The 27,360-nt window shown below is 49.3% G+C and overlaps 1 protein-coding gene across 1 annotated transcript; it reads left to right on the top strand.

The window, feature by feature from the left end:
• Window positions 1-1,497: 1,497 nt before the first annotated feature.
• Window positions 1,498-26,443, top strand: Ccdc92b (coiled-coil domain containing 92B). The gene is made up of 4 exons (XM_070026894.1): window positions 1,498-1,687; window positions 14,084-14,236; window positions 19,930-19,977; window positions 25,842-26,443. The coding sequence occupies exons 2-4, from the start codon at window positions 14,107-14,109 to the stop codon at window positions 26,441-26,443; spliced, it is 780 nt and encodes a 259-aa protein (XP_069882995.1). The 5' UTR covers window positions 1,498-1,687; window positions 14,084-14,106.
• The last annotated feature ends 917 nt before the right edge of the window (window positions 26,444-27,360 follow it).

Below are 27,360 nucleotides of genomic sequence, written 5' to 3'. Positions count from 1 at the left end.
AATGAAGAGGAGCCACCCACAGCACAGCTGGAAGCTAGAGGTCCTACAGGTGGCATCTGAGAGGCCTTTGAACAAAATACAAACTCTTCTGCCTGTCAAGCTACCTAAGACAGTCGTTCCTTCAACTCTTTGAGGCTTAGAATATGTCAGAAATAGCTAAAGCTTTTATTGATACAAAAATCCAGTTAAGCCTTAGAGATTTACAGGGAAGTGGAGTATGGTATATGGTGATATGCTCCTGTAATCCCAGCACTCAGAGGCTCAGATAGTATGGTGAGTTCTAGGCCCATCTTGCTTACATAATGAGACCTATATTCTCTCTCTCTCTCTCTCTCTCTCTCTCTCTCTCTCTCTCTCTCTCTCTCTCTCTCTCTCTCCCCCCCCCCCATATGGAAAGAACTTCTCTGAAAATTTGGCCTAGAAGGAAAGATCAAGAACTATGTGGCTGGCAATGGAATGGGAAAAGCCAAACCATTCCTTTGATCCAAATCTCTTCTGCCTTTCCCTCCGGTCTCTCAAGTCAGGGATGGAAATGAGCTCTCCCAAAGGGAGGCCTGAGCCACCTGCCACTCACACAGTGCACCTGGTCCCTTGTCATCAGCCATGGTGAGCACAAATGCCTAATGAGCACTTTGTGGGTACTAATTCATTTAATCTTCAGAAGACCCAAAGATCTTATGAGCTGTGCAGACCATTAACACTCCCATTTTATAGATAAGGAGCGTAAAGGCTAGAGAGGAGGAAGATATTGGAGAAGTGAGAATTCTAAGCAATAGTGAGACTCTAGAAGGCTCCTGTATGTGGCACTTGGTCAACATCAATGTTTTGCCCTGGTAATGGATTTCAGGGTTTGCAAATGATTTCCTTTGGAACTCTCATCTTGGGGAGAAAATGAGGTATCTGATCAACTAGGGCCCAGGGAGGTGTTGTGACTCACCCAAGATCACATAGGTCTGGCGCAGCTTCGTAGGCGCCTAAACAAGGGGCAGATTTCCAAGTCCCGGGATAGCTGGTCCCCACCCTGACCCTCCCCTAAGCGGCGGGGAATTGTCTCCCCCTTGCTATGCCCGGTGTCCTGGGCAGCTGATGGGCGCCGCGGAGCGCGGCCTGCGGGCCTGGGCGCTGTCCGCGGTGCTGATCTGTCGTCTCGCCCTCGCTCTCCAGGTCTTCAAATCGCCAATAGGATCCCCGGCTTCCCCGGATTCCCTTTTTAGCTCCCAGCCAAAAGCAGCTCCGCTAATTGCGCCGCCCGCCGGGGTCCTTAGGCCCATTTCCTGGGACTCCCCGGGCCCCCGGGGTCCCCCCATCCCCCGCCGGAGCAACGCCAGCCTCCTCCCCCCCCGCCCCGCCCCCGGCCCCTCCCAGCCGGCCGCAGGTCCCGCCCTCCCCCCCCTTATCTCGCCCGCCCCCCGCCCGCTTCAGCTCGTTCGCCAGTTCCGGTCACGTTGCTGGGTGTTTACGCCCGGATCCCGCCCCGAACCCCCCCGGTCTCGGGGCTCTGGGAGCCCCCGGGACCCCTCTCCGGATCCCCGGCCCGACCACCCCGCGGCCTCGCAGCAGCTGATGGCGCCGCAGCCGGGGCGCGCGCTGCGGAACCCCGGGCACAGCTAGCGCGGGGGGCACAGCGGCTCCCCACCCCGGCCCGGGCCCGGGCCCCGCCGGCCGGGCGCTCCCGGAGGTCCCGAAGGTGAGGAGGCCGGTCGGTGGGCGCGGAGGGTGGGCGCTGGCCGGCGGCCCGGGCTGGCAGCCGCGCGGCCGAGCCCCGGCTCCGCCCGGGGAGCTGGCGCGGAGCCGGGCACCGCAGCGCGCGGGAGGCGGACGGGACGCGGGCCGCCGGCCGAAGTTGTCCTCCGCCGCCCGGCCCCGGGCCCAGGCCGGCGCTGGCGGGGGGCCCAGAGCAGCCGAGGTGGAGCCCCGCCACCTCCTGTGCCTCCCTCCACACTCGTGTCCTTTTTGCCTGTCTTTTCCGGCCCCTCGGGCGCCTGTCTTCCCTGTCCTCCTCAGTCTCCGCACATCCCCCGCCCCTGCCTTCCCCGGGAGTCCTATTCTAGGCACAAACCGGGCAGAACCTCAAGATTGAAAGGGGGTGGGGGTGGGGGCTCCAGGCTCCCCATACACCTCGCTCCCATGTGCCTGCTTTGCTGATAATTGGGGGGGGGGGGGGGTCTTGGGACCTTCGGAAGGGGGAGGGCGCCAGAGTTGAGGGGTGTTGGGCAGGAGGGGCTATGGAGTTGGAGAGGACCCCTAGGTCCCTGGGGAATGTGGCTGTATCCCTGGCTAAGTAGCAGACAGATCCCCAGACATGAGTTGAAGGCCAAGTCGTTGTTCCAGACTCAAGTCCTCTAGAGATTCAAGGACTTGGTGGGGGTGGTAATTATTTTTTAATAGTCGCACTTATTTGACTTGATGATTCCCAACTCTGTTTACATTGTTATTCCTTAGCAAGGGAGACCCAGAGACAGAGCTCTGCCTGCAGGGAGCTGAAGTCTTAAGAACAGCAGCCAGGTGCACACATGGATAATGGATGGCAGACTTTGATGGATGGCATAGTGTGGTGCTAGCTACCACCAAATTCCCACAGGTGGCCTGGGGGACACAGATGCTGGAGTCATTTTAGCACTGATGGGGGGTTCAAGGAAGGTTTCCTGGGAAAGATAGTTTTGGAGCTGGGACCTGAAGAAGAGGTCAGGTTTCAGGAGGCAAAGACCCTGTGGAGTATAGTATACTGTAATATTATATATATATATATATATTAATATAGTGTACTATATTAATATATATATATATTAGTCAGAAGCTCTCTGTGGATAAAGGGAGAGTTTGTCCCAAGAGCAGAAAGAGAGAGAGAATCTCAGAGATCAGCCTGCAAATGTGGACTGAGTTTGCTTTGGGAGAGGACTTACATTCCAGGATTAGCTCTCAGTGGGGGTGGTCTTAGGTGCCAGAACAAGCTCTTCCCCCTCCCCCATCCCAGCCCCATCTCTCTCTCCAGTTCTGGGGCTTGAACTCAAGGCCTAGATGCTGTCCCTGAACTATTTTGCTCTACCACTTTAGCCACAGCTGCACTTCTGGCTTTTTTGGCAGTTAATCGAAGATAAGAACCTCAGAAGCCGGGCGCTGGTGGCTCACGCCTGTAATCCTAGCTACTCAGGAGGCTGAGATCTGAGGATCCCGGTTCAAAGCCAGCCCAGGCAGGAAAGACCGTGAGACTCCTATCTCCAATAAACCACCAGAAAACCGGAAGTGGCGCTGTAGCTCAAGTGGTAGAGCGCTCACTGAGGGACAGCTCCCAGGCCCAGAGTTCAAGCCCCACGACCGACAAAAAAAAAAAAAAAAAAAAAAGAACCTCAGAGACTTTCCTGCTCAGGCTGGCTTCAAACAGCTATCCTCAGATCTCAGCCTCCTTAGTAGCTAGGATTACAGATATAAGTAGCCACCATTGCCAGGCTCTTCTCTGACTCTGTATGTGGGTGTGGGTGTGGGTGGGTGGTCATGGGGCTTGAACTCTGGGCCTGGGCACTGTCCCTCAACTCTTTAGCTCAAGACCAGAGCTCAACCACTTGAAACACAGCACCACTTTGAGTTTTCTGGTGGTTAATTGGAAATAAAAATCTCACAGACTTTTCTGCCCAGGCTGGGTTTGAACCGCGATCCTCAGATCTCAGCCTCCTGAGTAGGTAGGATTACAGGCATGAGCTACTGGTGCCCAGCTCTTCTCTGACTCTTTATCTATGGGAGCCTCTGTTGCTTTATCTGTGAAGCAGATAACTAATGGGACCTTCAGCATAAGATCATTTTCAACATAAATAAATTCATATACAGAAATGCCAAAAAAAACTGCTGAGACTTTACTGGCACTAATATTAGTTTTAGCATTATTGCCTGTGTCCATCTATTCGTGCCATGTTTCAGAAAGGCTTCTTGAGTTCCTTCTCTCCTCCCACCCCAGATCTCTGAGTCAGGCAACGAAGAGGAATAATGACTAAGAAAAGTAAAGAACATATCGATTGATTTATTTACTCATGAATTGCCATACCTATCATAGCTAATATACATACCCTGGCTGTAAGAAAGAGTTTAACATTCCCTTTGGAACAAGAAGCTGTATATCCTTAAAGAATTTTCAAAGAACGGTACTTTCATAAAATGAGCTGTGAGATTTGGGTTTTTTCTTTTGTTTTTGTTGTTTTGTTTGTGCTGGTTCTGGGGCTTGAACTCAGAGCCTCAGCTGCCGCCCCTTAGCTTTTTGCTCAAGGCTAGCACATTTGAGCCACAGTTCTACTTCCAGTTTCTTAATAGTTAATTGGAGATAGCTGTCTCATGGACTTTTTCTGTCTAGGCTGAACTTGAACCATGATCCTCAGATCTCAGCTCCTGGGTAGCTAGGATCACAAGTATGAGCCATCAATGCCTGGCAAGATTTATTGGTTCGATAAATATTAGCACTAAGAATGAATTTGAAATAGGAGGAGACACTGGATCAAAGAGTGAAAGGTCAACGGGTGCTGTTGGATCACACCTGTCATCCTAGTTACTCTGGAGGCTGAGATCTGAGGATCACGGTTCAAAGCCAGCCCAGGCAGGAAAAGCCTGTGAGACTCTTAGTTCCAATTAACCACCAGAAAACCGGAAGTGGCACTGTGGCTCAAGTGGTAGAGCACTAGCCTTGAGCTAAAGAGTTCAGGGACAGTGCCCAGACCCATAGTTCAAGCCCCACAACTGACAAACAAAAAAAGAATGAGAGGTAGTACAGAATGAAAAACTCCATGATACCAAAGAGCAAGGATCCCCTCTGCCTGGCCTGCAGAAAAGGCCACAGGGACATAGAGCCCACTAAAGAGCATGGGAAAGGTGAGATATAGGAAATCTAAGGAAAGACTGAAGTGTAAGAGTTGTTGTCAGGGGCTGGGAAGGTGGCTCAGTGGTAGAGTGCTTGCCTTGCATGCCTGAGGCCCTGGGTTGGATTCCCCAGCACCACATAAGCAAAAAGAAAAAAGCCAGAAGTGGCGCTGTGGCTCAAGTGGTAGAGCGCTAGCGTTGAGCTGAAGAGCTGAGGGACAGCGCCCAGGCCCAGAGTTCAGGCCCCACGACCAGGCCCCCCCCCCAAAAAAAGAGTTATTGTCAGCCAGATGTGGTGACAATAGATCTCAAGTCAATGGCAGCCTAGACTATATAAGAAGATCTTCTCTCAAAAACAAAGTAAGCTGGGGGCTGGGAATGTGGCTTCGTGATAGAGTCCTTGCCTAGCATGCATGAAGCCCTGGGTTCAATTCCTCAGTACCCACATACACAGAAAAAAAAACAGAAGAGGCACTGTGGCTCAATTGGTAGAGTGCTAGCCTTGAGCAAAAGAAGGTCAGGGACAGCGCTCAAGCCCCGAGTTCAAGCCCTAGGACTGGCAATAGATAGATAGATAGATAGATAGATAGATAGATAGATAGATAGATAGATAGATAGATAGATAGATAGATAAGCAAGCCGGGCACCAGTAGCTCATGTCTATAATCATGGCTATCAGAAAGCTGAGACTCTATCTCTAATAAACTACTCAGAAAAAGCCAGAAGTGGGACAGTAGCTCAGGTGGTAGAGTGCTAGCCTTGAGCACACAAAGGCTCAGAGACAGAGGCCAGACCCTGAGTTGAAGCCCCACAACCAGGAAAAAAAAAAAAGTAATTTTCAGTGGTTGGAGTTATGTAACTCAGAGGTAGAGCAACTTGCCTCACATATGTGAGGCTATAAGTTCAATCCCCAACCCTGCAAAAAAAATTATAACAAGTAATTAATAAAAGTAGTTTTAAGACCTTTGGTTAGCAGAAAGCTTTTCTCCAATGATTTCACAAACATAAGACATTTAAAGGACAGTTAAAAAATAAAGCCTCCAGCCCTGCTCTTTAACCCCAATTCTTTTGGCAGTGTCTGAGGCCCTTCTGCAGAACTTTGAGCACTGTGGGGCAGAATCTTTAAACCATTGACAGATAACTCTGGAAGCACTTGTATTTCTTTCTTTCCCCTTCCCGTCCCTTCCCTTTCCTTTCCTTCCCTTCCTTTCTCTTCCCTTCCCTTCCCTTTCCCTTTCCCCTTCCCCTTCCCCTTCCCCTTCCCCTTCCCCCCCCTTTTTTTTTTAACTAGTTGTGGGGCCTGAACTCGGCCTAGGCACTGTCCCTGAGCTCTTCAGCTTAGGATGAGCACTCTACCAATTGAACACCACTTCCTCCTTCCCTTCTTGATAGTACTGAAGTTTGAACTTAGGGCCTCACACCTGGTAGACTGGAGCTTGACTACTTAAACCATACCTCTAACCCTTTTTCCTCTTGTTCTTTCAATTCAAAGAACTGTAAGAACTGAAGAGGACTGGGCACTGATGGCTCACGCCTATAATCCTAGTTTTTTTCCTGAGCTGAGATCTGAGGATTAAAGTTCAAAGCTAGCCTAGGCAGAAAATTCCAAGGGGACTTATCTCCAGTTAACCAGCAAAAAAAAAACAAAAACAAAAACAAACAAACAAACAAAAAACCAAACAGGTGTTGGGAAGTTGTCTCAGTGATAGATTGCTTGCCTTGCTTGCATGAGGCCCTGGATTTGATTCCTCAACACCACATAAGCAGAAAAAGCCAGAAGTGGCACTGTAGTTCAAGTGGTAAAGCTCTAGCCTTAAGCTGAAGAGCTGAGGGACAGCCCCCAGGCCCAGAGTTCAGGCCCATGACCAACAAAAAAAATAACCCCAAAAAAGAAAAAACAGAGCTTCCACAAGTGCTGGTGGCTCAAGCCTATAATCCTAACTACTCAGGAGGCTGAGATTTGAGGATCATCGTTCAAAGCCAGCCAGGGAAGAAGTCCCTGTAAGACTCTTATCTCCCAATTAACCACTCAAAAACTGGAAGTGAGTGCCAGGCACCCGTGGCTCACTCCTGTAATCCTAGCTACTCAGGTGGCTAAGATCTGAGGATCATGGTTCAAAGCCAGCCAAGGCAGGAAACTCCATGAGACTCTTTTTTTTTTTTAATTGTGAAAATACCATACAGAGGGGTTACAGTTACATGAGCAAGGTAATGAGTACATTTCTTATCAAGCATTGTTGCCTCCTCCTTTGTTTCCCCATACCATCCCTTCCATCTCCCTCCCCCCACAGCCCCCACCCCCACTCCAACCCCCATGCCAAAGTTGTAAAGTTTGTTTTTTGACATAAGGTCTTGTACATCTTATTGTTGCAGTGGGTCCACCTGTATCCCTATTTAAACAATTTGTTCTTTCCCTGCCCCTCCCCAAATTATACCAACACCAAATACAGTGAAAACAGGGGTTATACTGTGGGGGGGGAGGGACATACAAAGCAACGAAGAAATCATCTTATAAATCTCCAGAAAACCAGAAGTGGCACTGTGGCTCAAGTAGCAGAGTGCTAGCCTTGAGCACAAAGAGGCTCAGGAACAGTGTCCAGGCCCAGAGTTCAAGCCCCACAACCAACAACAACAACAAAAATGAAAGTGGTGCTATGGCTTAAAGGGTTGAGCACTAGCCTTGAGAAAAAGAGCTCAGGGACAGCACTCAGACACTGAATTGAAGCCTTACAACTAACAAGACAAAAAAAAAAAAAAAAAAAGAGAGAGCTTGGATGAGTGCCACTGGAGCAAAAAAGCCAAGCAAGAATGGGAGGTTCTGAGTCCAAGCCCCAGTACCAGCACAAATATGTGTGTGTGTGCGCGTGTGTGTATAATAACTTAATTGGAGAGATAATTAAATCTCCAATATATAAGTCAATTGTAGGCAGAAAGCTAGAAAGGAATATGGGGGCTTGGAAATTCCAGAGCCAAGTAGGGGCTGGATATTCTCAGGGGTCAAGGGACAGGCCTCAGAGAGTAAGCCTGAGCCTGCCACCTTGCTGATGCCTGAGGTTATGAGCACTGAAGGCTTCTTCTACCAGCAGTCCCCAAGAGAAAAATATTTGTTTCTTTCAGACATATGAGGGATGTGTCCAGAATTACTTGGAATTACTCTCTATATTATGAATCCTTAGGCCTGGTATGGTGGTTCACACCTATAATCCCAGCTCTTAGAAGGCAGAGGTAGGAAGATCATCACTTCTGGGTCACCCAGAAGTGAAACTCTGTCTTCAACAATGATAACAAAATGTGAGCCTTATATCATAGGTCCTGCTATATTTTGGAGATTATCCACACACAATATATGTATGTATGTATATACATATACATATATATATATATATATATATATATATATATATATATATATATATATATATATATATATGCTGGGTGCTGGTAGCTCACATCTGTAATCCTAGCTACTTAGGAGGCTGAGATCTGAAGATTGGGGTTTGAAGTCAGCCTGGGCAGAAAAGTTCATGAGAATCCTATCTCCAGTAAACTACTTGGAAAAAGCCAGAAGTTGCACTGTGGCTTAAGTAGTAGAGTGTTAGCCTTGAGCACAAAGAGGCTCCAGAACAATGCCCAGGTCCAGAGTTCAAGCCCCAGAACTAGCAAACACATACACACACACACACACACACACACACACACACAAATATACATATATATATATATATACATATATATATATATATATATATATACTCTGTAAGAAAAATAAATGTTTTGTTTATTTACTCATTTATTTATTTTCATTAACCTAGAAAGAACTGCAGGTACCAAGATGGAAGCAGAGCAGGGCAGGCTTTGAGGAGGTGAGAGGTGTTGAGGACAGTGGAGAGAGGGGAAGGAAATCTTCACCTTGCACTTGGAAGGCTGAGTATTCAGGGCTGGGAATGGGGAGAAGATAGAACTGACAGCGCTAACCCTTCAGCTGCCTGCGACAAGTCTAGGAGACAAGCAACCGAAACCCAAAAGTTCTAGGACCACATCTCTGCTGTTTTCCTGGCTCTGGCCTGCTGACATGCTTGTGACTCCTTGGCCACACGGAGAGATTTGTGATGTCCCTAGTTCCCCCTTCCCCACTCCTCCCAGACAAACTACACAATAATGTCTAAGAAAGAAGGTTTGCCAAGATTGTTTGTGACCCAAATTTCTGCCCTGAGTAAAGCAGCCTGCCGAGTTGGAAGCAAGTGCTCAAGTCCTTCTGGGAGAGGACAGAAACAGCTGGTTGGCTCAGCCTCTCTCAGTGGCTAGGCTCCAGGCTCCCAGCTCCAGGCTCCAGGGCTATGTGGAAGGGCTTTCACCCATCATTTGCATTCTGGTGATTGGGAACAGATCTTTTGTCTCTCCAGGCCTAAAAACCTGTATCTTCCAGGTAAGCACCTGACATGCATAGATTAGAAACAAATGAAACTGGATGCTGGTGGCTCAGATCTCAGTTCAAAGCCAGCCTGGACAGGAAAGTCTGTGAGACTCTTATCTCCAATTAAAGATCCAAAAGCTGAAAGTGGAGCTGTGGCTTAAGTGGTAGAGCACTAACCTAACTTACCAGATTAAGTGGTAGAGCACTAACGAGTGCATAAAAACTCAGGGACAGAGTCCATGCTTTGCTTTCAAGACCCAGGACCAGCACACACACACACACACACACACACACACACACACACACACACACACACACACACACACACACACACACACACACACACACACACACACACACACACACACACACACACACACACACACACACACACACACACACACACACACACACACACACAAAGCTGGTGTGATAGGTCACACCTGTAATCCCAAGACTCAGCAGGCTGAGACAGGTGGATCATCATTATTTTTTTTTTTTTTTGGTTGGTCATGGGGCTTGAGCCCTAGGCTTGGGCGCTGTCCCTCAGCTCTTCCTCAAGGCTGATGCTCTACCACTTGGGCTACAGCACCACTTCCAGTTTTCTGGTGGTTAATTGGAGATAAAAGTCTCATGGGAAATTTCTAACCCGGGCTGGTTTTGAACAGTGATCCTCAGATCTCAGCCTCCTGAGTAGTTAGGATTACAGGCATGAGCCACTGGTGCACGGCTGGTGCCCTGCTGGATCATTATTTTGAGGCCAACCTCAGATACATAGGAGGACATGTCTCAAAAAAAATTTCAAGGGCTGGGAATATAGTTCATTGAGGCATTTCTGGATTCAATCACCAACTACACACACGCACATGCACACACACACACACACACACACACACACGAGGTACAGGTACATACATCCTAACAGATGACCACATAAACATTCAGCTCACCTGGTTTTCCTGAGTTGCACCCCAGTGTATGGACAATCTGCTTGGCATCTCTTCTTGTTCGAGGTCTCTTGGGCATGCCAAACCTAATGTGTATCTTGAGCTTACCTTCTCTGTAAATCTGCCCTTCATCGGTCCACCCATTCCCACAACCCCCTCTCACGTGTACAAAGCACCTCCTAGGAAGCAGGTATTATACCAGGTACCAGGGTGCCGAGGAAACAAAACAAAAGTCCTTCGTCTTCTGCTGCTAACAGTCTAGCAAGGGAACAGACAATAAACAGAAATTCAATACGCACACGTATAATAACTCCATGGAAGAAAAATAGTGCAGAGTAAGGGAGTGCAGAATGACCAAGGATTCATCTTACATGGGTGATGCAAGAAAGGCAAGAAAGGGGTAATATTTGAACAGAGCCTTGAATGAAGGAAGGGAAAAAGGTCTTGGGGAAGGGAATCTTTGACAGAAGGGACAGCACACACAGAGTCTCCCAGGCAAGAGTGCTTGGCAAGTTCAGGAACAGTAAGGGTGCCAGAGTGGCTGGGATGGAGGCAGGAGTGGGGACAGAGATAAGGACTAAGAGAGCCAAGGGCAGATATGTAGGATCTGATTAGAATGTTAGTTTTGGCGCTGTGTGCTGTGTGAGTTCTAAGTTGGGGACGGGGAAGAATGATCAGACTTGTATTTGCTAAAGGAATTCTGACTCCATATGGAAAGTGCAGGGGGTAGGGGCATGGAAGCAAAACTCCAGGCAGGAAGCTAGTTCTCTTTCTCTTCACCTACAGTTCACAGTTCTAGTCTGGGCCACCTTCATCTCTTACCTTGATCCATTGTACATTTTCCTAGCTGACCTCTTTGTGGCTTTTGTTGTTGTTGTTTTTGTCAGTGTTGGGGCTTGAACTCTAGGCTTGAGTACTATCCTTGGGCTCTTCAGCTTAAGGCTAGTGCTCTACCTCTTGAGCCACAGTGCCACTTCCGGTTTGCTGGTGGTTAATTGGAGATAATTGTCTCACAGACTTTCCTGCCCAGGCTGGGTTTGAACTGAGATCCTCAGATCTCAGCCTCCTGAATAGTTAGGATTATAGGTGTGAGCCACCGGCACCAGGCTCCAGCTGACCTCTTTGTAGCTACTCCTCTGACTTATAATGTGCTGTCCCCACAGAGGCCTGTGTGATTTTTCTTTTCCTTTTCCTTTTCTACCAGTACTGGGCCTTGCCCTGTAACTTGGCTTGCTTGCTCATAACTTGTGCTCCACCACTTGAGCCACTCCTCCAACCTGACTGGTTGTTGTGGAGATGGAGTCTCTTAGACTTTTCTTTCCTAGCTGGCTTCCAACCATAATCCTCAGATTTCAGCCTCCTGAGAAGCTAGGATTTACTGGCATGAGCCAGAAGTACCTGGCAAAGAACACAGGTTATATTTTGTCCTTTCTCTACCCAAAATTCTTTCCTAACTTCCAAAATCATTAAGTAATTTGTTTTAAGTGCTGGAACACGTCCAGGACCTCTTGCATGCTAGACAAGTGCTCTATTACTAGACTATACTGCTCAGATTAGTCACAATATTATTCAAAAGTTCTTGTGGGCTAGGTGCTGGAGGCTCATGCCTCTAATCCTAGCTACTTAGGAGTCTGAGATGTGAGGATTGTGGTTCAAAACCAGCAAAGGCAGAAAAATTCATGAGTCTCTTTGTCCCCAATTAACCACCAAGTTGGAAGTAGAACTGTGGCTCAAGTAGTAGAGCACTAGCCTTGAGCACAAAAGCTCAGGGACAGTGCCTAGGCACTGAGTTCAAATCCTAAGACCAGCACATCCATCCCTCCTACCCCCAAGCCCGGTACTGGGGTTTGAAATCTAGATCTCTGGGTTTGCTACACTTGTTTTTGCCTAGTTAACATAGTTTACCACTTGAGCTACATGTCTACTCCAGATACTTTTTTTATGATTATTTTGAGATGGAGTCTTAAGGACTTTTTCCCCCTGGACTGAGTTGGAATGGAGCTCCTCCAGATTTCAGCCTTCTGAGTAGCAAGGATGACCACCAGGATTAAAAACACTTCGCCCCTTACTCTTCTTACATCTACCCTCTTTTTATTGTTTTTTGTTTTGTTTGTTTGTTTTTGTCGGTCATGGGACCTGAACTCTGGGCCTGGGCACTGTCCCTGAGCTCTTCAGCTCAAGGCTAGAGCTCTACCACTTGAGCTACAGTACCACTTCTGGCTTTTTCTGCTTACATGGTGCTGAGGAATCGAACCCAGGGCCTCATGCATGCAAGGCAAGCACTCTACCACTGAGCCACCTTCCCAGCCCTATTGTTTGTTTCTTTGCTTTTTTGCTTGTTTTTATTAGAGTCTGGGTTTTACCTGGTCTCCAGGTAGCTCAAACTGCCCTGAAAGGGAAAGGGAGGGAAGAGGAGAGCAATGGAGAGCAGTTCTAGGCCTCGGAGCTCTGGGCCCCATGTTCTTGCCATCTGCCTCTGAATTGCCAGAATACTGATCGTCACAGAAATCACTAGCAAGAGGGCCAGTCAGAGGGAAAGCTGAACAGCCCTGAAAGCATTAGGCTTCCCATGTGCCTACTACCCTGTCCATTACAGTGCCTGACTTTGTTTTCCACCACAGATTCACTGCATGTGCATCCTTATTGCCCTCTTCCATCCTTCCTTTGTTTAGCTTTGTTGACGGGGTATTGTGATTTAGCTCCAAATGGCCTGAACCACCATCCCACCCCACCCCACTGGTCTTGAGGCATGACTTTCCTAACTGCATCTCCCAGTAGGTAGAACTACAGGCATGAGCTACATCAGGCTCCTTTCTTCTTTTAAAAGGGCACTCCACCTCCTGCCTTCTCCCACAAAGTGTTACTAGAACATTCCTCAGCAAGACAGCCTCTGCCCAAACTTGTTGGAGCTCAGAGTCTTGGCTTAGCCAAAGGACTGGGATTGAACAAGGGATTGCTGTGCTCAGAACAACTCATGTGTTGATGGTCACCTGGATGTGAGGTACCTGAGGGATGGCAGAGTGACTTCAGGGTTCACCCATGAGAAGACTGAGAGCCCAGAGAGGGAAAGAGCTGGCCTCAAGTCACTCAGCCATTAAGAGACAGGCTAGGCCTGAGATGTCTTTGTTGGCTTGGCTGTTCCATTTCTTCTGAGTAACAAAAGATGCTAAAGTTACTAGCAAAATGTGAAGCCAGTTCTCCCTTGATCTCTGGTTCTTTGCCTGTTTAATAAGAATACTTATACTTCTACCAACACACCAGCTTGCTCATGAAGCTTGAGTGAGTTACTACAGGGAAATGAAATGGTGGCAGAGGATTCAGAGTAAAGGACATATGACAGATGTGGTGGCTTATACCTGTAATCCCAGTTCTCAGGAAGCTGAGGTAGGGTGATTATCATAAGCTGGAGATCAGCCTGGGATACACAGAGATGCTCTTGTCTCAATAAATGGACTGGGAGTGTAGCTCACTGATGCTTACAAGTTGAAAGACCTGGGTTCAACCCCCACATCCCCCGAAAATTAAAAACAAAAACAGAGAAGAAGCCTGGACATCAGTGGCTCACGCCTGTAATCCTAGCTACTCAGGAGGCTGAGATCTGAAGATCACGATTCAAAGACAGCTGAGGCAGGAAAGTCAGTAAGAGTCTTATATCCAGTTAAATATCAGAAAACCGGAAGTGGTACTGTGACTCAAGTGGTAGAGTGCTTGCCTTGAGCTGAAGAGCTCAAGGCCAGTGCCCAGGCTGAGTTCAAGCCCCACAGCTGACAGAAAAAAACAAAACAACAACAAAAAAAAACCAGAAGGGTTGATGAGGAATCTGAAAGTCAGGCAGCAGTAGATGAGCTCTGAAGATCTGAGTTCACCTTGTGGTCCTTTCCAGGTGGGGCCCAGGCCTGGGTTGCCATGGATACCGTGTCCCTGGAGCATCAGATTCAGAGCGTGCAACGCCACATCAGCTTCCTGAAAAAGGAGCAGATGGCCCTGCTGCGAGACCTGCACCTGGAAATCCTGAGGCTGCAGAAACGCTGCTCAGGTGAGGCCACACACCTGTGTCACTGTCACCATCCACAAAATCGCTTTCTGTGAGCCTCACACCAATCCTTCACCTTTTTCTCTAGATGAGGAAAAGACTCAAGGTAGTAACATAAGAGTTTGGGGACTAGTTGGGTAGCTCTGTTATCCTAGCTACTCAGGAAATCTCAAGCTGAGATTTCAGGATTGTGGTTCTAAGCCAGCACAGGCAGGAAAGTCCATGAGACTCTTATCTCCAGTAAACTACTAAAAAAAAGCCCAAAGTGGACTGTGGCTGAAGTGTTAAAGCACTAGCCTGGAGCAAAAGAAGCTCAGGGACAGCGCCCCAGGCCTCTAAGGTCAAGCTCCAGGACTGGGGAAAAAGAAAAGAAAAGTTAGAAGCTGAGGCTGGTGCCTCACACCTGTAATCCTAGCTACTCAGGAGACTGAGATCTGAGGATCATGATTCAAAGCCAGCTTGGGCAGGAAAGTCCCTGTGAGACTCTTATCTCCAATTAACTACTAGAAAACTGGAAATGGCACTGTGGCTCAAGTGGTAGATCTCTAGCCTTTGAGATGAAGAGCTGAGGCCAGAGTTCAAGCCCCACAACCGACCAAAAAAAAAAAAGAAAAGTTCCCCATTCTTGGGGATTCCTGTCCCAATGTCCACAGAGCATCTCCCAGTTCTCAAGAAGTGCAAGGTAACATACATCCCAGTAAGTAATAATAGCATGGCAGAGCCTGGCGCTGGTGGCTCACACTTGGAATCCTAGCTACTCAGTAAGTAGGTTGAGATCTAAGGATTGTGGTTCAAAGCCATCCAGGGCAGGATAGTCCATGAGACTCTTTGTTTGTTTGTTTTTTTGGGGGTCCGGTCGTGGGGCTTGAACTCTGGGCCTGGGCGCTGTCCCTCAGCTCTTCAGCTCAAGGCTAGCACTCTACCACTTGAGCCCCAGCGCCACTTCCGGCTTTTTTTTTTTTTTGCTTATGTGGTGCTGAGGAATCCAACCCAGGGCCTCAGGCATGCAAGGCAAGTGCTCTACCACTGAGCCACCTTCCCAGCCCTCCATGAGACTCTTATCTCCCATTAGCCACCAAAAAGCCAGAAATAGAGGTATGACTTAAGTGATTGAGCACTAGCCTCAAGCAAAAACAGTTAAGGAATAAGTTCAATTGCCAGTACCAGCACATGCGCGCGCGCGCGCGCGCGCGCGCGCACACACACACACACGCACACACACACACACACACACAGAAATAGCATAATAGAAGCTTCCTTGAGTGGTTGCACACCTGTAATCCCAATATTCAGGAGGCTGAAGAAGATCATCAGTTCCAGGCCAGCCTTCTTAATAATAGTAATAATAATAATACAGAAAAGAAAGCAGGCCCCAGGAGTTGAGGCGCATGTGATGAAGGCGGCAGAGGTTCCCAAGACAGAGCACCTAGCTTCCTGTGTAGATGTGCTGAGATAAAATGGAAGGTGAGTGAGAAAGTCATTCAGAATGAAGGGAATCCCATAGCTAAGGCCAGAAGGTGGGAGGCAAGCACTCAGGAAAAGTTCTGCTTCACTGGAGAAGGCTCTGCGTCAAGAAGCATGCTGAGAAATGCAGCACAAGCCAGGCGGTGGAAGACACTGACAAATGCCGAGATAGCTAAGGACTTTGACCCGCGCTCTTAAGTATGGGAGATTCACTGAGGGTTTTTAAGCAACAAAGTACTACTTGATCAGCATTACCAGAAGTCATAGAGAGGACTGGAAATATGACTTAGTGGTAGAGTGCTTGCCCAGCATGCATGAAGCCCTGGATTCCATTCTTCAATTCCACATAAACAGAAAATGCCAATAGTGGGGCTGGGAAGGTGACTCAGAGGTAGAGTGCTTGCCTTGCATGCATGAGGCCCTGGGTTCGATTTCTCAGCACCACATAAGCAGAAAAAGCTGGAAGTGGTGCTGTGGCTCAAGTGGTAGTGCACTAGCCTTGAGCTGAAGAGCTGAGGGACAGCACCCAGGCCCAGAGTTCAGGCACCATGACTGGCCAAAAAAAAAAGAAAATGCCAGTAGTTGGGGCTGGGAAGGTGGCTCAGTGGTAGAGCACTTGCCTTGCATGCATGAGACCCTGGGTTCGATTCCTCAGCACCACATAAGCAGAAAAAAGAAAAAAAGCCAAAGTGGAGCTGTGACTCAAGTGGTAGAGTGCTAGCCTTAGCTGAAGAGCTGAGGGACAGCGCCCAGGCCCAGAGTTCAGGCCCCACAATCGAACCCCCCCCCCCAAAAAAAAAGAAGCTCAGGGACATTGTCCAGGCCTAGAATTCAAGCCCCAGGATTTGCAAAACAAACAAACAGAAGTCATAGGAAAAGTGACCTATGAGAAAGGGAGGTTGGGAGACCAGAGGCAGAGCTGATAAAATGAGCAGGGAGAGAAATCAAGAGAAACAGAGTGCCAGTGGGAAGTGAGTTGAAGGAAGAGTCCTGGCAACTGATTGGATTTGTAAGTAGGGCAAAGGATGAATGGAAATCTAGGCTTGGCCTCCTCTCTTGGACCTGTGGCCTGAGGTGCTTGGGCCTCCCAGAGGCTTGGCTATGGCCCAAGTGTTCATGTGGCTGAGTCTCCAAGTGCAGGCTTTAGAGCCAGTGGTTCAGCTAAAAGAACCCAATTTATTGTATGAGTCAGTAAACTGCAGCCTGAAGAGAGAGAGAGGGAGAGAGAGAGGGTCATACAGTATGCCAGTGGCAGAGTCAGAATTAGAACTCAGAGCTGCAGACTCCAAATCCTGAATGGCTTTTCATCTTTCAGGACATTCTCTATCTCCAAAATACCTAGACTTCTACCTCTTCCCCCTTGGTCACAGGAAGCTCTCCCTCCCAAGAGGGAAACTGAGGCCTAAAAGGACTTGAGTGATCCACTTGTACAACAAATTGACTTCTAGAACTATACCGGCTGTCCTGACTCCAGGGCTTCCTTCCACACACACACCACACATTGCAGGCCAGGGTCCCAGCAGTCTTTCCTCAAAGACCAGATGGCAGCAGAGGCCAGCCCAGGGGACCGGGATGGCCTATAAGGACACCCCATCTTGATGCTACCTTTTCATTGTACTAAAAGCATAGAAGAAGAGTCTAGAGGATCCTAAAACTTTACAACAGTTGCTCTAATTTCTGCTCATTTTGCCCTCATTCTGAAGATCTGGACACAGGCCAGATCCAAAATGTAACAGGCAAGAACAGAAGGACCTCCACCACCCACTGCCCTTTTCAGATCGAGGATGACAGGCATGGGCCTGCAGTGTCTTGGTTATTGATTAAGGGGATAAAAATAACTCTGGGCTGCACTGGCACTGCCACCCTGGGGGCTGACATGACTGAGTAAGACCCTCCCTTGGAGGGAGATGCTGAGGAGAAGGGAGAGGAACAACAACTACAAAAAAAAAAAAAAAGACAAACACTGGAAAATAGGAGCAGGTCTCCAAGGTGAGGAAGTGGATGGATGGATGGCTGAGGACTCCACACTCAGGGCTTAAGAGGTGGTCGGTATGTCACGGGCTGGTGTAGCAGCCTGGACAATGACAAGCCCTGCCCTTAGGCACAAGGCTAAGTACTCTTTGTTGTTAATCCTGGCAACATTCCCTCACAAGGGAGGGGCTCTTCTGTTTCCATCTTCCAGAAGAGAAAACTTAAGAGTCCTAGGTCACAAGTGTATCTGATCTCAGCTTTCACGTATGAACCCATGGAGATTCTGATCAGAAGGTGGGCAGGGACATTTGCCACAGTGGGGAAGCAGAGCGCAGCTGGGATTCTGTCTCCTCCTGTGGTTGAGGGCTAAAGAGAAACCAACCCTGGGGGAGTTAGTGGCAGAGCCCAGACCTCTTGGGCTAAGGTTTCTGAACTTAGTCCAGGGTCCCTTGGGCTATTATTGCAAGGCCTTGGAGGAGGCACAGCTTGGTCTCAGAAAGCCCCAAGGGTAGAGGCACCCCAGTCCTCAAGGGACCCAAGAAAGGGGTTCAGGCTCAGGTCACAGCAGAAGCTCAGGCACCTGGGGCCCTCTGTCTCCTGGTAACAAGTAGCTTCCCCAGAGAAGGGACCTCTGGCAAAAGCCCCTGGTGTCTAGAAAGCCCTGTGAAGGCAGAAGAACAGGCCAGGGGGCTGCAGGCTTCACAGGCCTGCCTCTGTAGGTGCTGCTGGACAGTGATCCCAGAGAATTGCTGCCTTCCAGGCCCCCAGTTTCTACACTCTTCATTTGGACTCTAGGCCGTGATCCTACAGACAACACTCAGGTGCCCCAAAGTAGGCTGTTGTGGTTTCTGGCTTCCTTCTGCTCTTTTCCCAGTCTCCTTTACCTTGCTGGCAAGATTCAAATCCATGGCCTCTTGCATGCCTAAGTATGTGTCCTACTACTGAGTTATATAGTATACCTCTACTGTACAATACAGCTCTGGTGGAGTTGGAGGGACCAGTGGAGGGTCTGGACTGGGAAATGAGACATTAAGGGGTCCAAAGAAGGAGGACTGAAAGGATGGGCAAGGAGAACAGTGGTAGATGGGCACCAGCATCCAGGAGGAACCTGTTCCTACACCAGTGCCCTTTGGTGCCTGCTCCACCCTCTCTGTCCAGCCCCCTCAACACCACACCAAAGACAGTGCATCTTCTGACACTAGGTGGCGCTGTCCTCCTTAAGCCCCTCTCCCCGGCAAAGTGAGGGTGGGGACCAGTGCTGACAGCCCTCCTGGCCCTGAAAGTAATGAAATGCAGGTATCCTTGTTGGTAAATAGCCACTGCCCACTTCCAGGTTCCTCAGGCAGCTCTGTACTCTAGTAGCAATGGTCCACCAGAGCTGTGCTGTTTGGTTGGCACATCACCTTTAGGAAGGAATAGATACTCCTGAAGCCCTAAACAAGCCAGCCTCATCTATCCCATAGGGGTTAGCTAATCCCCAAGCCCAGGCACAAAGCTTGCACTGAAAAGATCTCTGAAGCTGGGAGCTAGTGGCTCATGCCTGTAATCCGAGCTACTCAGGAGGCTGAGATTTGAGGATCCTAGTTCAAAGCCAGCCAGAAAGTTTATGAGACTTTTATCTCCAATTAACAACCAGAAAACCACAGCGGCTCAGTGATAGAATGTTAGCCTTGAGTGAAAAAGCTCAGGGACAGCTCCCAGGCCTTGAGTTTAAGCCCCATGACTGACAAACAAAACAAAACAAAACAAAAAGATCTCTGAGCTTGACATTAAGCCTGCCAAATATGCTCTGGGCAAGTCTCTTCCCCTTGCCAGGCCATAAATATAGTGGGTGCCACTTACTAATCTGCATGTGTGTCACTTACTAATCTGTGTGTGTGTGTGTGTGTGTGTGTGTGTGTGTGTGTGTGTGCATATGCACCAGTATTGAACTTTTTTGCTCAAGGCTAGCACTCTAATCCTTGAGCCACCACTCCATTTCCAGTTTGTTGGTAGTTAATTGGAGATAAATTTCATGAACTCTCCTGGTGGGGCTGGCTTCACACATTGATCCTCAGATCTCAGCCTCCTGAGTAGCCAGGGATCTGTGATTCCTGATTCCTCCCTTCTGTATGCGCTCTCTCTCTCTCTCTCTTTCTGCCCTCCCCTCTCTCTCCCCCCCCACCTCTACCTACACACACACACACACACACACACACACACACATACACACACACACACACACACACTCAACTAAGCACTTTTCTTTTCTTTCTCTCCAGAACTGACCCATGATCTGGAGATGAGAGAGGCCCAATCTCACCAGCAAGGTAAGAGAAGGATCTCTCCTGGGAAGTGCCATGGGGCTCAGTCAACCCTTAGGATCTACACTTTTGCCCTCTCCTAGCCTAGACTTGGGAACTGCCACTCCTCATCTTAATGAGTAGAGAGCAGGGCATTAGCCCCAACTTGCCCCTTCACCTGAGTGGCCACATGCAGTGAACCTACACTGCCACACAGAGTAGCCTAGGTCCACATCTGTTTAAATAGACAGAGGAAAGGAAAGCAGAAAGACAGCATTGTAGATTCAACTTCTACCTGGTCTGCTTCATCTGAGATATGCCTGCCCAGCCCTTACCATCCTTGCTCAAGTGACCTCACCTCTGCCTCTACACCCTGCAAGAGGCAGCGTTTGACAGCACAGGGTCCTCGGCTCCACGCAACTTAGTCTAGGTGAAGAGAAGAAAGACCCACAACCTTAGCAAATCCTTCATTTTACAAAAGCATGATTCAGAGCCATTATAGCAATTCCATTAAAACATTTGTCTACATAGAATGACTTCACTCAATATGGAGGTAGGGGTTGTAAGATGGGACTCAATGGGTAGAGATTTTGCAAGATAAAAACGTTCTAAAGATCTTTGGCAGGGTATCCCTCTAAGTAGTCCTCAGTCTGAGCAACATAGGGAGACCCCCTCTTTATTATTGTTGTTGTTGTTGTACAAAGGGGTTACGATTCCATAAGTCAGGTTAGGAGTACAATGCTCTGTGGTCAGTGGGGAGAACCCCTCATTAAAAAAAAAAGAAAAGATGGGGCTGGGAAGGTGGCTCAGTGGTAGAGCGCTTGCCTTGCATGCCTGAGGCCCTGGATTCGATTCCTCAGCACCACATAAGCAAAAAGAAAAAAGCCAAAAGTGGCGCTGTGGCTCAAGTGGTAGAGCGCTAGCCTTGAGCTGAAGAGCTGAGGGACAGCGCCCAGGCCCAAAGTTCAGGCCCCATGACCGGACCCAAAAAAAAAAAGAAAGAAAGAAAAGATGGAACTGGAGTTGTGACTCAGGAAAAGAGCATCAGAAGTTAGAGGTATGACACATTTGGTAAAGTGCTAGCCAGTGAGTGAATATGTCAGATACCAAGTTTGAGTTCTGATCTCAGATTGAAAAAGAAAAGAAAAGAAAGAAAAGTAAATGATATCAGCTTTGAGTGGAAAAAGCTGAGCAAGAAAGCAAGGCTCTGAGTTCAAGTTCCAGTACCAGCATAGAAACTCTACTACTACTAACAGTAATAACAAGAAAAGAAAAGATGTCTTAGAGATGTGTTACACTAAACTATCTCCAAGATGGCCAGGTGCCCATGGCTCACGCCTGTAATCCTAGATACTCAGGAGGCTGAGATCTGAAGATAGTGGTTCAAAGCCAACCTTGGCAGGAAAGGCTGTGAGACTCTTATCTCCAATAAACCGCTCAGAAAACCGGAAGTGGCACTGTGGCTCCAGTGTTAGAGCTCTAACCTTGAGCTGAAGAGCTGAGGGACAGCGCCCAGGCCCAGAGTTCAAGCCCCACAACTGAAAAAAAAAGAAATGGCTGAGATGAAGTTGGGTGCCAGTGGCTCATGCCTGTGATCCTAACTACACAGAAGGCTGAGACCAGAGGATCATGGTTCAAAACCAGCCTGGCAGGAAATTCTATAAGACTCCAAAAACAACCAGTCAGGCTGAGACTCTTATCTCCAATTACCATCAAGAAAAAGCTGAGAGGGCTGGGAAGGTGGCTCAGTGGTAGAGTGCTTGCCTTGCATGCCTGAGGCCCTGGGTTCGATTCCCCAGCACCATATAAGCAGAAAAAAAAAAGCCGGAAGTGGCGCTGTGGCTCAAGTGGTAGAGTGCTAGCCTTGAGCTGAAGAGCTGAGGGACAGCGCCAAGGCCCAAAGTTCAGGCCCCATGACTGGACCCAAAAAAAAGAAAAAGAAAAAGAAAAAGCTGAGAGCCAGGCACTAGTGGCTCATGCCTGTAATCCTAGCTACTCAGGAGGCTGAGATCTGAGGATCACTGTTCAAAGCCAGCCCTGGCAGGAAGGTTTGTGAGACTCTTATCTCTAGTTAACCACCAGAAAACGGGAAGTGGCGCTGTGGCTCAAGTGGTAGAGTGCTAGCCTTGAGCTGAAGAGCTGAGGGACAGCACCCAGGCCCAGAGTTCAAGCCCCATGACCAAAAAAAAAAAAAAAAAAAAGCTCGAAGTGCAGCTATGACTCAAGTGGTAGAGTGTTAGCCTTAAGCACAAAAGCTCAGGGACAGAGCCCAGGCCCCAAGTACTGGCACAAAGAGAAAAATGATCAAGATAGACTAGCAGTTTGGCTCAGAGGTAGAGTGCCTGCCTAGCAAACGTAAAATTCTGAGCTTAAACCTCAGTGTCAGGCTGGGAATGTGGCTTAATGGTAGAATGCTTGCCTTGCATGCATGAAGCCCTGGGTTTGATTCCTCAGTACCACATACACAGAAAAAGCTGGAAGTGGAGCTGTGGATCAAGTGGTAGAGTGCTAGCCTTGACCAAAAGAAGTTCAAGGACAATGCCCAGGCCGAGAGTTTTAAGCCCTAGGACTGGCAAAACAAACAACAACAAAAAAAAGTGTCACCACCACCACCACACACACATATGTGTGTGTGGTGGATGTGTGTGTGTGTGTGTGTGTGTGTGTGTGTGTGTGTGTGTGTGTGTGTGTGTGTGTGTGTGTGGTTCAAAGCCAGCCCAGGCAGGAAAATCTTGAGACTCTTATCTCCAATTAACCACCAAAAAGCTGGCAGTAGAGCTGTGACTCAAGTGGTAGAATTGGTAGAGAGTTAACCTTGAGCAAAAGAGCTCAGGGGACAGTGTACATGCCCAGAGTTTAAGCCCCAAGACTGGCACAGTATAGATAGATAGATATGTATATTTATATATACACATATATAAATACATATGTATATATATACATATAGATATATATAATATGTGTGTTGATGATAGTAAACTTTGTTTTTTTAATCACAAATCATTATTTTTATTTTTATTTTTATGTACTTATTTTTTTGGAGGGGTCGGTCGTGGGGCTCAAGTCTGGGCCTGGGTGCTGTCCCTCAGCTCTTCAGCTCAAGGCTAGCACTCTACCACTTGAACCACAGTGTCACTTCCAGCTTTTTTCTGCTTATGTGGTGCTGAGGAATCGAACCCAGGGCCTCATGCATGGGAGGCAAGCACTCTACCACTGAGACAACTTCCCAGCCCTTTATTTTTATTTTTGTTGGCCATAGGGCTTGAACTCTGGGCCTGAGTCCTGTCTCTGAGATCTTCAGCTCAAGGTGAGCACTCTGCCACTTGAGCCACAGTGCTACTTCCGGTTTTCTGGTAGTTAATGGAACATAAGAGTCTCATGTACTTTCCTGCCTGGGCTGACTTTGAATCAATATCCTCAGATCTCAGGCTCCTGAGTAGCTAGGATTACAGGCGTGAGCCACCAGTGCGCAGCTTAACAAATTCATTTTTAATGGGGTATGGGAAAGATAGTCTTGTTGAGATCTTAATCACCAAGTTATAGAATCTCCAAGGAAGACTGTGTTATCCATTGTCTGTGAAGTACATTGTCTGTGAAAGCACAGCTTAGCTAAAAATAAATCCTAAAGCTAAAATAGTCTTTCTTAGCCAGGATAGTTCTTAAAAACAGACTTCCTGTCATATTGATGTGTTGCTTATAGTTCAAGAGCTACATGATGAAGTTGGTATCTGGGAAGGCTGGAGGTTTTAAGCTTCATGTATATAAGCACCAGCTAGGGATCATCTAAACACTTATAATCTAGAACCAATTCTTCCTGCCTCCTTAATTGGCAACCTTAGGTAACCTCTAGGTGCTCAAAGGAAGGGGCACATATCCCAGACACAAGATGAGGACAGTTGTATGACATCCTTCATCTGAAGGGGTTTTAGGGCCACCAGGACTCAAACCACTAGCTATCACAGTGTCTTGGGGATTTTTCTTCTTCTCTCAGAGGGTTTAAGAACTTTCTTCATCCTCCTGTCACTGGATTTTTATGATTGTGACTTTTAGCTCCCTAGGAGCTCCATAATCCTCATGAGTGCCACTTTCAGTAGGGAAGGTGGGGCTTATGATCCAAGAGGACAGGCTCCTCATCTCTGGTTGTGTTCATCTTGATGGGCTGGTTAAGATCTAAGCAGTATCACTTCCCAGGCCAACCCCAGAGGTACCATTCAGATAGTCTTTGGTAGGACCCAGGAAACAGCATTTATTTATTTAGTTAGTTAGTTGGTTGGTTGGTTGTTTAGGCATGGGTGCTGAAGCTTGAACTCAGGGCCTGGGCGTTGTCCCTGAGTTCTTATGCTCAAGGCTAGCTGTCTACCACTTTGAGTCACAGCCCACTTCTGATTTTTTTTTTTTTTTTTTGTCAGTTGTGGGGCTTGAACTATGAGCTTGGGCGCTGTCCCTGAACTCTTCAGCTCAAGGCTAGCACTCTACCACTTGAGCCACAGCACCACTTCCTGTTTCCTGGTGGTTAATTGGAGATAAGAGTCTTACAGACTTTCCTGCCCAGGCAATTGAACCTTGATCCTCAGATCTCAGGCTCCAGAGTAGCAAGGATTACAGGCTTGAGCCACTGGAGCTACTTCCAATTTTTAAGTGGTTAATTGGAAATAAGAGTCTCACAGGGCCGGGCGCTGGTGGCTCACGCCTGTAATCCTAGCTACTCAGGAGGCTGAGATCTGAGGATCGCGGTTCAAAGCCAGCCCGGGCAGGAGAGACCGTGAGACTCCTATCTCCAATAAACCACCAGAAAACCGGAAGTGGCGCTGTAGCTCAAGTGGTAGAGCGCTCGCCTTGAGCTGAAGAGCTGAGGGATAGCACCCAGGCCCAGAGTTCAAGCCCCACGACCGACAAAAAAAAAAAAAAAAAAAAAAAAGAGTCTCACAGGGACTTTTCTGTCAGGGCTGGCTTTGAACAGCAACCTTCAGATCTCAGCCTCCTGAGTAGCTAGGATTACATGTGTGAGCCACCAGTGCCTGGTACACTGTAGGTTTTTTACTGGTTAATTGGAGATAAAAGTCTTTAGGACTTTTCTGCCTTGGCTGCCTTCAAACCATGATCCTCATTCTCAGCCCCCTGAGTAGCTTGGATTACAAGTGTGAGCAACCAAGTGCCCCGCTAGAAAACAGTATTTTTCTTTTCAGTTTTATTCATGTGGTACCCAGGAATCGAACCCAGGCACTAAGCCACATTCTCAACCGTAGGAAGCCCTATTTTTAAAAGCTCTCTGTATAGTTCCAGTGTACACCCAAGATTGAAACCTGTCACAAGGGCAAAGGCAAAGAGTAGCCCAGTAAACAGACAAAATCAGGACACGGATTTCTCCCTTCCTGTGTACATCCTCAGCTTTGTCAGTTCCCTGCTCAATGCTGTATCTTACTACCACAGGGCTTTTGCACAAGCTGCTCCTCTTGTCTGTAACCCCCTCTCCCAGAGAAGGACCTATTTATCCACCAGGTCCGAGCCTCAAACCTCTCCTGCTGGGAAGCTTTCTCTGATCTGGTCACATCCTCCTGTGACAATGAGTATTGATTTGCTTTTTCCCGGCTCATGTCACAGTGCCAACCTGGCGTCTACTTGCGATTATTTACTGTAGCTCACCTAGTGCGCTGTACGCGTCACAGGGGCCGTTTTATTGTGTCTCCTGTGTATACCCAGTGCCTCGTGGACACAGTGCACCCAAACGAGGTTCAACCATGGACTCCAGAACAAATACAAACGATCAGGAAAGATTTGACATTGAGAGACCCATGGGGCGCGTGATCGGGGCGGTGGTGGGAGGGTTCTAGCCGCGGATGGGGAGGGAGGGGAAGCCCCCATCACCTCTCCCCCATTGTCCCTCCCCGCAGAGGAGGCGTCCCGGGAGCTGGAGAGCCAGTGCCGCGCGTTGGAGGCGCAGCTGGAGGCGCGCGCGGCCGCCAACGCGGAGCTGCGGCGGGAGGTGGCGCAGCGCGAGGCGCTGGTGTCGGCGCTGCGCTGCAGCCTGCGCGCCGAGGAGCGCCGCTTCCTGGAGGAGCTGCGGCGGCGCAGCCACCGCGCCACCGTGCTGGGCACCGAGCTGCAGAAGCACACCGAGGCGGCCGCCTACCTCTCCTGCCAGCTGCACGCCGCGCGCCAGAGACTGCAGGCCCCGCGCCCGGGCCCCGGGGCCACCGCCGAGCCGCGGCCCCGCCGGCGCGTCCCGCGAGCCCGACGCCCGCCCGACGCCGCCGCCGCCAAGGTCCCCGGCCGGGACTGGGCCACCGGGGACCGCGCCTTCGGCGGCGCCCTGGACGACGCCGATCCCATGCCCGACCCCGCGCTCTTCCTCTACCCCCGGAGACCTCCGCGGCCCGGCGCCCCCGGCCCACGCCAGCCCTCGCCTCTGGAGCCCCCTGACCAAGGCAGCCCGCAATCGGGGGCCTGCCGGAGCCCGACGAGTGCACCCCACGTGTCCGGGGGCCCTGAGTAGGAAAGGGGCTGGCGGGGAGAGGGGTCAGTGGGGATGCGGGCCCCCGGATCACCGCACCCCTGCAGGCAGGTCCTTAGGGGCTTGGGGACCGCTGCCCCGCCCAGGTGGACCTGGTGGCAGCCCCAGCTCCGGTATCCTAGAGCTACCCCCCCCAACTTTTGTATTCCCTCCACCCCCACCCTGCCCCATGTTTCTGAAGCTTTGAGTTCTCCCCTCTCTCCAGGGAGCTGCGTTGTGTGGGCGCTCAGCAGGGTGTGTGTGTGTGTGTGTGTGTGTGTGTGTGTGTGTGTGTGTGTGTGTGTGTGTGTGTGTGTGTGTGTGTGTGTGTGTGTGGACTGGCAGTTATTCTAATCTGTCCCCACCTTGCTGAGGAGCGGGGGAAGGGAGGGCTGGGGGTGTCAGGTCCTGTCCTGTCTCCAGGAAAGATGACAATCCTTTGGGGTAGTGGGGACTGCTGGGTTGTCGGACTAGAAGGATCACAGAGTAGTATTGACACCTCTAGGCCTTCCTGCACCCCTTGGCTGCCTCCCTCAGCCAGGACAAACCCTCCTCCTCCCGGGAGAGGTCCTGCTAGTGCTGCTGTGAATTGAAAGCCACCGTCCCTACCCCACTTACAGGTCCTTGCAGGTGAGCACCGAACACTTTCCAAAACCCTTAGAAGGCTAGGCCACCCACCCAGAGCCTCTGGTGGAGAATCTGAGGCCCACCGGCCTCTGGACTTGGGATGTGGGGTTTGGGGGGCGTGGGGGGAAGGAAGCAGCATACATAGACCCTCAGGGTTAGGAGTGCATTTGATGGCAGGGCCTGGTGTAGAGCCGTTCGTTCCCAGCTCAGTTCTTAGTAGTCTGCAGAGGACCAGACTGTGCTCAGGGAGGGAAGGGGTGGTGGGAGACAAACTGATCCTTTCCCCTTCCACA

The sequence above is a fragment of the Dipodomys merriami genome, unplaced genomic scaffold (genome assembly GCF_024711535.1).
Source record: "Dipodomys merriami isolate MVZ:Mamm:240054 unplaced genomic scaffold, mDipMer1.0.p SCAF_19, whole genome shotgun sequence".
Lineage (NCBI taxonomy): Eukaryota > Metazoa > Chordata > Mammalia > Rodentia > Heteromyidae > Dipodomys > Dipodomys merriami.
The sequence above is the reverse complement of the archived record's forward strand: the minus strand, read 5'-3'. Positions and strand labels throughout refer to the sequence as shown.